At 39.0% G+C, this 12,628-nt stretch overlaps 1 protein-coding gene across 2 annotated transcripts; it reads right to left on the minus strand.

The window, feature by feature from the left end:
- Nucleotides 1-168: 168 nt before the first annotated feature.
- On the minus strand, nt 169-9,989 carry cfap36 (cilia and flagella associated protein 36). Of its 2 annotated transcripts, XM_005930573.3 has the most exons (11): nt 9,607-9,989; nt 9,181-9,245; nt 8,953-9,054; nt 6,879-6,993; nt 6,702-6,789; nt 4,845-5,004; nt 4,170-4,260; nt 3,695-3,876; nt 2,631-2,795; nt 2,097-2,216; nt 169-1,664 (listed from the first exon to the last, which is right to left on the minus strand). In XM_005930573.3, exons 1-11 carry the CDS (start codon nt 9,710-9,712, stop codon nt 1,581-1,583), a joined length of 1,278 nt encoding a protein of 425 aa, XP_005930635.1. In that variant the 5' UTR covers nt 9,713-9,989; the 3' UTR covers nt 169-1,580. The 2 variants fall into 2 exon arrangements, with proteins under 2 accessions (XP_005930635.1, XP_005930636.1); XM_005930574.3 differs by lacking the exon at nt 2,097-2,216 and having other exon boundaries at nt 9,607-9,985.
- Nucleotides 9,990-12,628: the final 2,639 nt, after the last annotated feature.

The raw sequence follows: 12,628 nt of genomic DNA on the forward strand, positions 1-12,628 counted from the left end.
AACAGAAAACAGGCTACTGTTTGCACAGGTTTAAAAAATTGGACAAACTTTGCCGCAATAATTAGGGCAGTTATGAAAACAAAAGGGGGGTCCAACCTAGTACTTAAAAGGTCTAACTACTGAAGTGGGTAGGTTTTTATATATATACATTCAAGTCTAGACTGCAGGTTGTTTCTAAAAAATATATTTTTTATTAAACAGCATACACAATAACAACATTACAAATAAACTGGTGCATTATGGTTGATTGAAGTGAAGACTCTTGATTGGTTTGCAGATAAATACAGCACTCGTAGAAAGCAGCGCACTGTTCTCTTGGCCCCTGTATGAACATGTGATTGGTCATCTTGACAACTTGCACAGCTCTCTTAACTGCCAACGACGTACCAGCTTCCTTGTGGGAGTGCTAACAGTGGAAAACAATCTGTGCACTGGATCCAACTAATACTGCCTTTACCTCAGCGTAGAGTCCTCCCAAATCTGTATTCACTGATTCATCACGTCATGGCCAGTTACTGTTAACTGTTGCTAGAAGGAAATCAGCCAGTGTCTGAATCCAAATCCAGCACTCCAAACATATTGACTAGTTTCAAAGTAGCAAAATGGGTTTCAGAAACTGTGAAGCAAGATTTTGTGCCATTACTGACGAGCATAGTGTTGCATATCTTCTGCTTATTTTCTTAATTGTCCTTCAATTTTAGAAAACCGAGGAAAAAAATACAACTATACACCCTTTTATTTGAAAAGTACAAAATGTCTAAATATCCTCTTTACCTTGGTATGTGACAAAAGAAATATTCAAATCTTCACAATTTTACTTAAAAATGTCAAATTATGACAAAAATAATTAATACCTGTTTGGATTGATTTGTTGTCCAACGGCTAGACATTTCTAAAAAGTAGTGTACAGACTGAAAAAACATTTTTATTCCACTTTTTCAACCAATGGTCTACAAATGTAGCAGTTATACAGCACATTTTAAGTAGTAGTGCTTTGAAGCTATACTCAGTCATGCATTCACACACCAGTGCAGGTGGAGCTGCCAAGTAAGGTGCTGCCTTGCCATCAAGAAGAAACTGGGGTTCATCGTTCTGCTCACTAAACACACTTTGGCATGTGGTGGGGTTGTGGCCGCACCACCAAACCTGCAATTAGGGGCAACCTACTCTTCTCCTGAACCCACGATCCCCACAGTATAATTAAAGTCTGTCTACAAATGAAAAGCAGAGGTTTCGGTACCGCTGGCAGGATATCGCTTGATATACAGAAGCACACAGCCCCTTGTGCTTTAGCTCAATTAACATTTTCTGAACTTAGTCCAATACAGAAAGTAGCTATCAGACCTTTAAATACTCCAGTGGTCTGTTAAGAGTAATGAGTGTCATTTAAAAACAAAGATGCTCTTTTTGCTACACAGAAAAGAACTCAGAAGATGGAAGAGCCCATAATTTTTGTCTTTAGAAAGAAAAGAGAAAAGATTTGCATTACGAAATATGCAGCAGTGTAAAGGAAGCCATGTGTTTGATTGCCAGAGTAAATAGATAAGATATAAGGGAGAATATTGCATTTTGAGGGGAAGTCATTTCTTGATCACTTCTTCTTTCAGCTTGTCGGCAAGGTGCTTTCTCTTCTCCAGCCTCTTTCTTTCCTCAGCAGATATCTCCTGTGAGAAGAGACCAGACCAGGAAGCAGTCAATACTCACCAGCAAAATAGGGAAAGTGGAAAAAGCAGCAAGAAAGGCGACTAAAATACAACCAAGCACATGTGTCTACATACAGTACACAAGCAAGAAAACTAAACACAGGCAGCTAGTACTGGAAACATTGGCATAGTAACTTTGAGGTAAACAAGGTGCTGTCAGAGAATCGCATCTAATAAGGAATAGGAACTGAGTCAAGATCGATGATTTCAGTCAACACAAATCAAGATCTGATTCTCTTCAGTTTGTGGCAATAAAATTATTAATTTAGGGGGGAAAAGATGCAGACCTTTAGTTGGTGATAATGAAGGGAATGATTACTACAAAGCAAAAGCAGATGAACACAAGACATGAACAAGTACAGTTGTTAACATCAGAGGCAGCTGATGGATCACCTTCTGACTGGAGGAGTGCTGTGCTGGAGAAGCACAGTGAGGAGTAGGTGGAGGAGGAGGAGAAGAAGGAGGATGAGGAGGGGAACAGGCCCCATTTCTCTGGGACTGACCCACTGCCTCCTAACAGGCCAGTCCAGAGCAGACACAAGTGGAAGTGGGTGGAAATGAAGAACAAGAAAAAGAAGCAAATAAAACAAGTTGGAAGGGGAAAAAAAACAAGAAGACAAAAAAATTAAATGTAGGTTTAAGAAAATCAGGCGAAATTTGGATAACTGGTCCTGGGTGAGGCATAATTCATAACCAGCGTCAAACTTAAATTTCTAATCTCTAAAGATAACTTTGAAGAACTTTAATAAGCCACTATGAGTATTAATGCATGAATGTGTGTCTAATCAAAAACAATGTATTCACTTCAACACAACTACTGCAAATCCCTGTTTCAACAGATAGAATTTGTGCCAAACTGCCTGCAGCAGTTGGATGAGCAACTTTATGAAGTGAGGTATGGAGAAGGAGGCGAGGACCTGCATTTACCGGGGTAGTGCTGGGTGCTGGTGTGGGACTGCTGGGTGCCTCCTCCGGCAAGGACGATTGCTTGGTTTTCTGCTGCTCTTTTCGGAGCGCGTGCAGCTTGTCCCTCTGCTGACGCAGATATGCCGCCCTCTGCTGGAGCTGCTCCTGCTGTGATACTGATAACTCCTGCAGAGAAACGCAGGTGAAGCTCAATTATTATATTTCAACAGCAATTACAGCTGCTCTCCTATCTCCCAAACTGTTTCCACAGTACATCTGCACATTTGATTTGGCACAGATTTTTACACCTCCTGACACAATCCTCACATTTATCCAGGCTTGGGACTGTTACTAGTCATTCTAGCATGCGGAGCTTTAGTCTCCTCCCAGTTTCAAACTGGCAATCTCTCACACATGAGGCATAAGGGCATGTAAACTTGTTATTGTCAAGTCTCTACATTTCTTTCAAACTCTTAGTTACACCCACTGCATGTTTGTTGAGTCCCTTTTAAAAACACCAAAAATCAAAACATGTAATCTGCAACATTAGTAATACTACTGATGCTGCTCGTTTACATGACTTCCAGCATTAAAAATGTATCTCATCTGACTATGTGGGTTGGCTGTAGCTCAGGAGATTACGCAGGTCACCTACTAATCTGAAGATTGGTGGTCACATTCACAACAAGACCTTACAAAGCATTGGTGAAATCACCGACAACACCTGTCTGTCTTTTATATACAGTCTATGCATTGGTGTTCCTCCCTTAAATTAATGCAGGTCATAATTTGTACTGTATTATGATTATCTGTATCTGTATCTATTGTACATATTTATGTTAGGTAGGGAAGTAAAAAAAATATCTGTATTTTATTTTGTTTTCTTTCAGTAATAGGTAATTCAGTTGTTTAAAACTAAATAATTGTTGTCTACCTAAAAGGAAATATTAAACCCTTCTGTTTAGAGTGCAATTGTGCTTTGGCACTGATCTTTCCTTCAGAGTGAGGATGAGGCAAATCGCTTTTTATGTTATGCGCAGATTTCCTGTAATCTATGGGGTACGTCAGCAGTCTCACAGACTCACAGTATATGGCTTAGAGAAGCCAGCCTCCCTGTGTGCTTCCTCCAGCCACGCCTCGCTTGTAGTCTGGCTGCTGTTGCTCTGCTCCCCGGCATGAGGACTGCTGCTGATGGAGGGCTCACCAGACTTCACAGGAGCTCTCACAGCTGGCAGAACTCGGGATCCCACAGCATCACTACCACGATCTGTGGGCACATACACAAATGACTTTGATGAGCTGCCACTCTCGTGTTGGTTGTGTGTTTAAAATAAAACAAAAGATTAAAAAGCTTCACATGTTATCTGCAACATTAGTAATACTACTGATGCTGCTCGTTTACATGATTTCCAGTAATAAAAATGTTTCTCATCTGACTATGTGGGTTGTCTGTAGCTCAGGAGATCAAGAATAATGTGGTATAGTGGGGTAATTTTATATAACAAGAAGAAAGAAAGAGTTCAGTTGGTCGCAAAGTGTTTGTCTTCTCTTCTAACTTACCTGTTGTGGGTTTAGAGGAGCTACTCCTCTCAGCACCACCTCCTGTAGCAGCTGTCTTGCTCCCTTCTTTTCTAACTGGGTTACTGTTGACCTACAGGTGGGGATATGGGTGATGGAAAGAATGAATGAACATTTAAACTGTCTCCAAATAATGTGCAAAATCCACAAAGCACAAACACTTCAAAGCTGCTTAATGATCCAATAATTAGGCTGGTATTTATATCTGTTAAGAGCAGAGGTCTACTATGCATTTTAGTTTTACCAGCATTTTCTCTCTGTTAGCTATCACAGACACAGCTGGATGGGCATTACTGTATTTCTAGTTAGTAAACTGCAGTGTACTTATTAATACATCCCTGATTAAAATCTTACTGCATGGATGGTTCAACTTTATACTGTGTTTTTCCAGTTACCAGTGTGGTGTGCTGATCATTAACCCATGCTTTCACCTTGGTGAAATTTAAATAGCACATTAATAAAAAAGTGATTTCAAGGTTAAAGGGGACTTCACAATAAGAATTGAGCTCAGGCACTCAATGGAAAAGTAGTTAGTGAGATTATGTGAGATAAAGTCCAACAAAAGGTAACACTGGCATGCACAAGAAGCCTCACTAAGATGCACCATTTGGCTAGTTCACAGGTCTTATTTAACTCATAGTGCTCATGATGCCTCACCTTGGCAGGGCTGATGTGTTGGCTGAGGGCGGAGGAGGTATTCTTGGCTTCATCACACTCTGCCATTAGCTTACTAGAGCAGCCACTGGAGGTGGAACCAACCTCTTTCTCTAATAGCAGCCTCCTGGACATTTCCTCATCATACTCCTCTTTTGACTTTCTACACAGGAATAAGCAGGAGAGAAAAAAAAGAAAGAAAGAGTTCAACATAAGCCTAGGACCAACTAACTGTTTAAACTTCACTATTTCAGCCCTGTTGCAAAGCCTTTGGTCAAGAGCCCTCTCGAAGGGGTTCACAGTATGTTCAGTAGTTCTGGTGTGATAAGAGCATTGACAATTTAGAGGTAAGCCTGTTCTATTGTCCAGTTAGCCCTTGGCTGACAGCACCAGTAGAAACTAGAAAAAGACAGCCGCGTCAGGGATTTCCATGTGGTAACCCCGTTTTGCCCCAACCAGCTCCCAGGCATCACCCGGGAATCACAGCCAGATCCTTTAATTTGATTTATTTAATAGCCTAAATTGTCTCAGTGGAGACTGCTGCAAAGCATTTACAAGTAGGTGTATGGAAACACAGAGATACTGTGACTGGAACTGTGCCTAGTCATAAATCCTGTGAGGATTTTTATAGGTTGATATTGACAGAACATAGATACATTTGAACTGTTGAGGATAAAACAATTAAACATAAACTTGCAGAATTATTACTAGTTTAAGACCCGTCATCAAAATAAGCGTCAGCTTCAGTGATGCAGTTCCAATCAGAGATTACGTAAAACAATTCCTTTATGATGCCACTTATATAGAAGAAACTATTGATAACCTGGAGAGGAGTAGGGGCAGCATAGTGGACCGCTGATAAGGTTCCCTGGTATGACAAAAGGGATGAAACCATCGTTTTTCTCAGCTGCTTGTTTAGTGTCAGTCCCTCCAACCTAAATTAGCTGGATCCTAAGGAGCTTAACTGTGGTCCCATTAGACTCGGTGTGTTCTACTTGGCCAGGCACTCAATAGCAAAATCCCATTAGAGAAGAGTGATAGGAGCTTCGGGAAGCCTTCAGGAAGTGCAATGGATGCATAAAGAAAATGTGGAAATTTCTTAATGGAGGAACAAAAGCCTCATATGTACTATAAAATTAACTGAATTACCTGAAAAGTAAAATTAGTAAACACCTACTGACTAATGTAAATGTGAAATTTCAGCCTAAATACAAAGAAAAAGAATCTATTCAGTTAGGAATAATTGAGAAAAAAATGGGGATTTAACTTCCTGTCAGAGTTGTTAAGCAAATACATTCCTAATTAATGTTAACTTGGAATACAAATAAATAGAGCAGCACTTTTTTATTCTGTTGTAGAAATGATCAAAAACTGTTTCCATGAAATTCCCGTCAGAGACTGTTCAAAATCTGGCTCATAGGACTTCTAAAATATCCTTTCAACAGATGTGCCATAAAAACACGAAGAGCCACAGCATTTAAAAAAAACATTAGAGTGCTCTTAAGTTGGCACAGTGAACTGTGAGGATGTTTCTAAGAAAGGGTGAATGAGATGTCAGGTTCAACAGAACTAGTGATGGTCCACAGTCAGTAAAAAACTATGTGGGGAAAGATAGTTGAGCAGGTACTGGCTCGTTTTGGCGTTCACTGATTGATTCACCTGTGAAACAAACTAACTGAACCAGACACTCACTAAAGGTTTTCTTACAGTCACATATTGAAATATCAACAATCCTAAATCTTCAAATCGGCCATTCGAATAGCTTTACACAACAACTAAAAGTTTATTTTTGGGACACCAGTAAATGTTATGTCAAACACTGAAGGAGTCAGATACCACAAGAATGACAGAGCGACTTACTTAAGAACCTCCTGCAGGATTTTCATCTCTTGCTGTTGCAACTCTGTCATGACGTCCACACCATCAGTCAGACACTCTGGGAGGGCCCCTATGCACACGAAGACATTTAACCTACAGCTGAGCATTTGGCTCTGCAAGTGTGTGTTTGGATTTGCTTTACATGTTAATCCAGCCTACCGTTCCTTTCTTTAATGACCCTGAGGGCTTGGAGCTGCAGCTCCATATTCTTGTGAACCATCAATGAGCGAAAGATCTGGAAGTCATCTGTAGCCAGAACTGGCTGGAATACTGCCTGAAGAACAAAAAAACCAACATCAGTGACGTAGTCCGTTCACAGGTTGTAGTAATGTGTGAAATAGTTGTTGTTTTCATTGACTGGCTTTATTGAACAAACTACTGAGAATTATTATGTATTGAGAAGACAATGAGGCAATGTCAATGTCATATCCAAGACGAATTTAAACTCTGAACAATGCAGGAGGAGAAGCAATTCTTGTGAAAATGAAAATTTTCCATAAAACAACCAATATCACCCTGACCTTAAACATAATTTGGGTGAAGGCTCATCAGGTGATCACTTTGTGCAAGTTTAGTTTATTAAATACTGCCATGGAAGAGTAGCGTGTCCTGTTGATCATGGACAAACCTTACTGGGCCTTCAGTCCAATAAAAACTATGTAAAAAGTTTGTGTTCATATCACATGATAATGAAGACTGAGTGTGTGCTTATAGAAGAGACACAAGTGTAAAATTCAAATTATATTCTGCATCAAAATCTATTCAATTAGACTTTTTTTTTTCTTCACAATTCCAATGTCGTCCAACTGATCACTGCCAGTGGTAATCCATGGACATGGTCTATATTTTTGGACATTTTTGCTTTAGTTCTGGCAACTCGTCAGTTTCACCAAAACAGTTTCAGTCTCTCATAAACACAAAAAAACAACTATATTGTGAAGTATTTGACTCAATAACTAAACACAGAGGAAGACTGAAAACACAGTGACTCCTAATGAAGTGCAGCTTGAAGATGATTTCTTTTGATAAGTCTGCTTTGTGTAATAAACATTCAGACACAGTATAACACTTCATGGTGCTAAGGTTGTAGTACTTACAGAGGGCTTACATTAATCTAAACTAATGTGATAAAATGGAAACAACCGTTTAACCCTTCCTTAATTGATGGCTCAATTCAGAACTAAGAAATGTGTTTTCTGCGGAAAAAGCTCAGTTTGACTATGTTTACAGCAACAGATAAAAAAGCAGAAACAAAAGACAAACATCTCAAACTAATTAGGTTATTTGGCAACAGGATAAGTAACAGAATGAGTATAAAAACAGTGCATTAGTGATCCCAAATCTTTTAGAAGTAATGACTGCAGAGATTCTCCAGTCTGTATAAAAGGGCTAGAGCAAATGTTCAGAAATACATTTGCAAAGAGTTTTCATCATTTTGATGTTTAAAATGGCTAAAGATTCAGAAAATCTGGAAAATGACCATGATTTCAGGATTTCAGGAGGGAATATCAGCATGGGATCAGGAATAATTCCAAAACAAACACTGTCAGATCACAACTTGCATTGATAAATGCAGCTTAAAATTATCATGCAAAGACAAAATGTACCTACACAAATCCAGAAACACTTATCTGGATGCTAAGCTCATTTAAGGTAAACTAGGGGACAATAAAAAAAAAAAAAAAACACAAAAAAACCCCCACTGCCCTCTGGGTTTTGAAGTTCGTTTTGGAATTTATAGATGTATAGATGTATGTATAGATGCTATGCCTTCAGCCAAAAGAGAAAGAATCATTTAACTTAGTGCACAGTTCAATCGCCAGTATCCATGGTGGTGTAGGGGTGAATGAGTTTGCATCTGTAAAAGCACAATATATATACAGGCTTTGCTTATTTCAGTAAGACAATGTCAACCAAACTCAGCATCTGAAAAGTAGTAAGTACCTGACATGTCAAGACCTGTCAGCTATTGAAAACATCTGATGAACTATGCAGCAAAAAACACAGCAAAGATGGCCTTAGACAGCTGGAATGTTGTATAACGCAAGACTGTGAATGTTTCAAATTAAATGGAAACCCCTCCAAACTCATTTTTTAAAAACGTGTTGTTGGCATCAAGCAGTGGGCTTGATGCCAGCAACACTGGGCTTATGTAAGCAAATCCTATCCCTGATTCTCAATTCAGGTTAGCTGGCAGGATGACAGTGGTGTGCAAGCAGGAAGCTTAGAGTACCTCCAGAGCTTTAGACTTGGCAAAGGGAGAAGTACACGCATCCAAAAACTGCTGCTCGTTGATGCCAACCTCCTGCATGTAATTCTCCAACAGCTTCTCCACCTACGAAAGCAAAGCAGCTCACAGCAGTCCATTCTGACGAGTCAGCAATATGAAACTACTACTGACTGATGCTGATGAGGCAATGCACGACATTAGCCAGATTGTAGTAATCACAATTGAACTCACCAATTTCTTATACTGCTCGTGGATTTCTGTGTATGCCAACTTATTCTCATCTTCGTCGTCAAAAACTGAAATATTGAAAACACACAGTTGACAGAAATGAATTGTGTCCACGGAAATATTTTATAGACTTAGCTAGATGCACTGACTTTAGCACGCAGAAAAGTTAAACATGTAAAACCTGTTTATAGGTCCGCTTATATGCAGATGTTTGTTGTATTTGGTGTCGTAAGATTTGCTGTCGCTGTTTCCGCTCGTATCATATGTAAATGTACAGGAGGAGAAAGTCTAGTACTAAACTTGAGTGGATAGACTATCATACAGCATCGCTGTTACACGTTAGCGTTAGCTTAGCCGCAGCGCTAACGGTGCACAGCTCCAGAGAGGCTTAAAGTCTCAGACTAAAATCACCTCATAACCTGTTTTTACCTGTGCATTTGTTTTCCAAAAAGTCCGTTACAGGAACGACCCATTCGGGACTTCCAAGGTAGCCAACGATGCTTTCTAAAACCCATTCACTGTCGTCCTCAGCCATGTTGGTCGTAGCTGGCGGGCGTAAGCAGCAGCAACAACAACAAAGGCAGCAGCGGCAGCCCTGACACAGTGTTGTTCTTCAGGTCGGCGCGTGCAGCACAGCTCACACAGATGGGAAAACACATCTGGTTTATCGTCCCTCATTAACTAGTCCGCATGAGTCTCGGAGGCTGCTTTTTCCATTCTGGACAAGGTGAGAAATGCGCAGTCATGAATTTGAGAATGGTGAGTGGTGACGCCTAATTGGTTGCTAAGGTAACCATTACGTCAGTCAGCTGCTCCTTCTGCCTGGACGAAGCAGAGCCCTCCACTGGCACCGAGACGGAGAAGCCGCTAAAGTAAGCATTAAAAACTCCCCACAGTCCCAAACCTGCAGTTGCTGGAAATATCACAAAAACAAGATAAAACAAAAGTTAATTCTGCATCGTTCGCTCATTGTATATAGATTACTGAGTCTTTTGTTTGTACTTTTTGTTACCATTTAGCGTGTGCTATCTCAAAAAGCAATGTATGGTGAACCAAACGTTTTCAGATTCTACTCCCTTTATTTGTTGTTTTTATGCTTCACATAAAAATGAAATTACATATAGTAGAAATATAAGTTAAAATGAAATAAATAGTATGAGTGTTAAATATTTAAAAATATTACTATGCAGAAATCTCGAGTAACCCCTCATTTCTTTATATTATGCTGGGAATCAGCCTTTACTATTCTCTTTTTTTGAAGGTCTGATGATGGAATTAATTTGTCCTCCTGTTCTCTTGCACATTTTGCCAACTTATGTCATGTTTTCAGCCACTAGCAGTTTGGGAAATACATTGATCATCCAAAAAATACTCTTTTGTGTTGATCAAACTATGTTATCTTTGGGAATTTTCATAGATTTAAAGAAATGGGAACAAATGATGAACCTTTGCAACAGGCTAGTGGTAACAAAACAACTTAAATTGGTTCTTTGTATGTTGTCTGTCTACAACAGAGGTTTAAGTGGCTTAAGAAACAACAACAACAATGACAAAAATGTTCCTTTGAAAATAATCGGGTACAAGAATTTGAAACGAGTGAGAAAAAAAAGCCAGTGCAAAAAGAAGAACTATGACTCAAGACCACTTTAACAATTAGACGAATGTCTGGCTCCTTGGAAGCAAAATATAAAGAAATGAGAGTTGACTCAAGACTTTTGCACATTACTGTACGTAGATTATGTTTTAAGTTGGCCGTGGTACTAATTTTAATCTCACATTAGCTTCATCCTGTGGCAAATCTAATTATTATGGTATAATGGTAAATATGATTGCAATTATTAAATATGATTATGATGATTATTGTTATTCGCCATCCTGTGGTAAGGCTTCTTTGATTGTCCATTCTGGTTACACAGGGCCTTGTCTGTGTAACCTGAATGTGCAGCGATGTACTAAGGATTAACTTCTGAGGTAAACCACTTTACTTAACGAAAGCCAGATCACTAAACAGACACACATACACACAAACGCACAGAGAAACATAAGCTAAGATGCTTATTTTTTATTAATAGTAAAAATCGAGTGATCACATAATTTAGTAGTGCGCATTGACAAGGATATTCAATAAATATACATTCCTTCTGTATCTTTAAAGGTACAAGATTTCATTATTAGCATCATCTCAAGAAAGGCTCATAGCTACTGTGCACAGCTCATAAAGGCAAGGCATGCAAGCAGCAGTCATGCCGAAAAAACATACTAAAGGTAGGCAACATTTAAAAAGCTTTACAGGCAGTATTTGAAATGTATCTCTCGGTAATAGTGCTTTGTTTTGCTAAAATAAGCAGTTCTGCCCTTCTGTGTACAAGAAAAATATGATCTGTTACAGAGTTTTCACTAAAAAATGAACATTTTGCTGGAGCAATGGACAGGCAGACAACACACAATTCAGAAACATTCCAGTTTGTTTTTTTGTTTTTTTAAAATTTTGCTCTGACTCTATAAGTTGCATGTAGCAGATTTTAAACCACTTAAATCTTGGCATCTGTGTACTCTGTACTGTGTACAGAGCTGAAATAATCCCCACTGTAACTGGAAAAAGATTTGTTTTCCAAAACAGAATAGTTACAAAACACAAAAACCATAAAAACCTGGGCAGAATGCAGTACCAGCGTTACCGCCCTCCCCATAGGACAATCATAGATTATAGCAGCGTATAGTAGTGAATCTGACTCCAGGTCAGCTGGCAGATAAGCATTACAGTGTGGTGACACAGTGTTTTACACATAGATATTATTATTGTCATAATCTCTTTATTTGTAGCATTATTGTCATAATGCTACAAATAAAAAACGACTGTGTTTGTCATTTAAGGATACTTTTATGAAGTAATTATTATAGATAGATACGTGGCTGTGTCTTGCACAGAAAGGTATAGGTTCTTAGGGTACACATAAGTAGTAAAAAAAAGTTTTTTGCTTTTCAGAATGAAATTTTTTTTTAAATGGTATTATTATTGTTTATAGTTTATACATTCTGGTGTGAAAGAATCGCTCTCAGGATAGAGTCAGTTAAGTGTTATCTGATAAAACACACACATGCTCATGGAACTGCCTGTTATGCATGTTACACGTGCATAAAATCAGCAGCTGTGAACCAACATGTTGCTTGATCAAGGCTGAATTTTTCATTTAACATTTAATAGCAACTTTTAAGTGAAAGCAAGTAACTTGCCTCGTGACATCCACTAGATGGCAGCAGCTACCCAAGTTTCAACTGACTCGATATTGGCCAACAAACATTTGAAATCCTAAGCCCCTGAAATGAAGAAAACTGGACTTCCTTTTGATCCATGTGCCAATTTAAAAAGATCCAGCTGCCTTCACGTAACATGCTTAGGACTACCACGGCGTGGATGACTGAGAACCTCGACAGAGATTCGTTTTTCAAA

This window comes from Haplochromis burtoni, unplaced genomic scaffold (genome assembly GCF_018398535.1).
Source record: "Haplochromis burtoni strain Fernald_Lab_line unplaced genomic scaffold, NCSU_Asbu1 Contig_46, whole genome shotgun sequence".
Taxonomy (NCBI): domain Eukaryota; kingdom Metazoa; phylum Chordata; class Actinopteri; order Cichliformes; family Cichlidae; genus Haplochromis; species Haplochromis burtoni.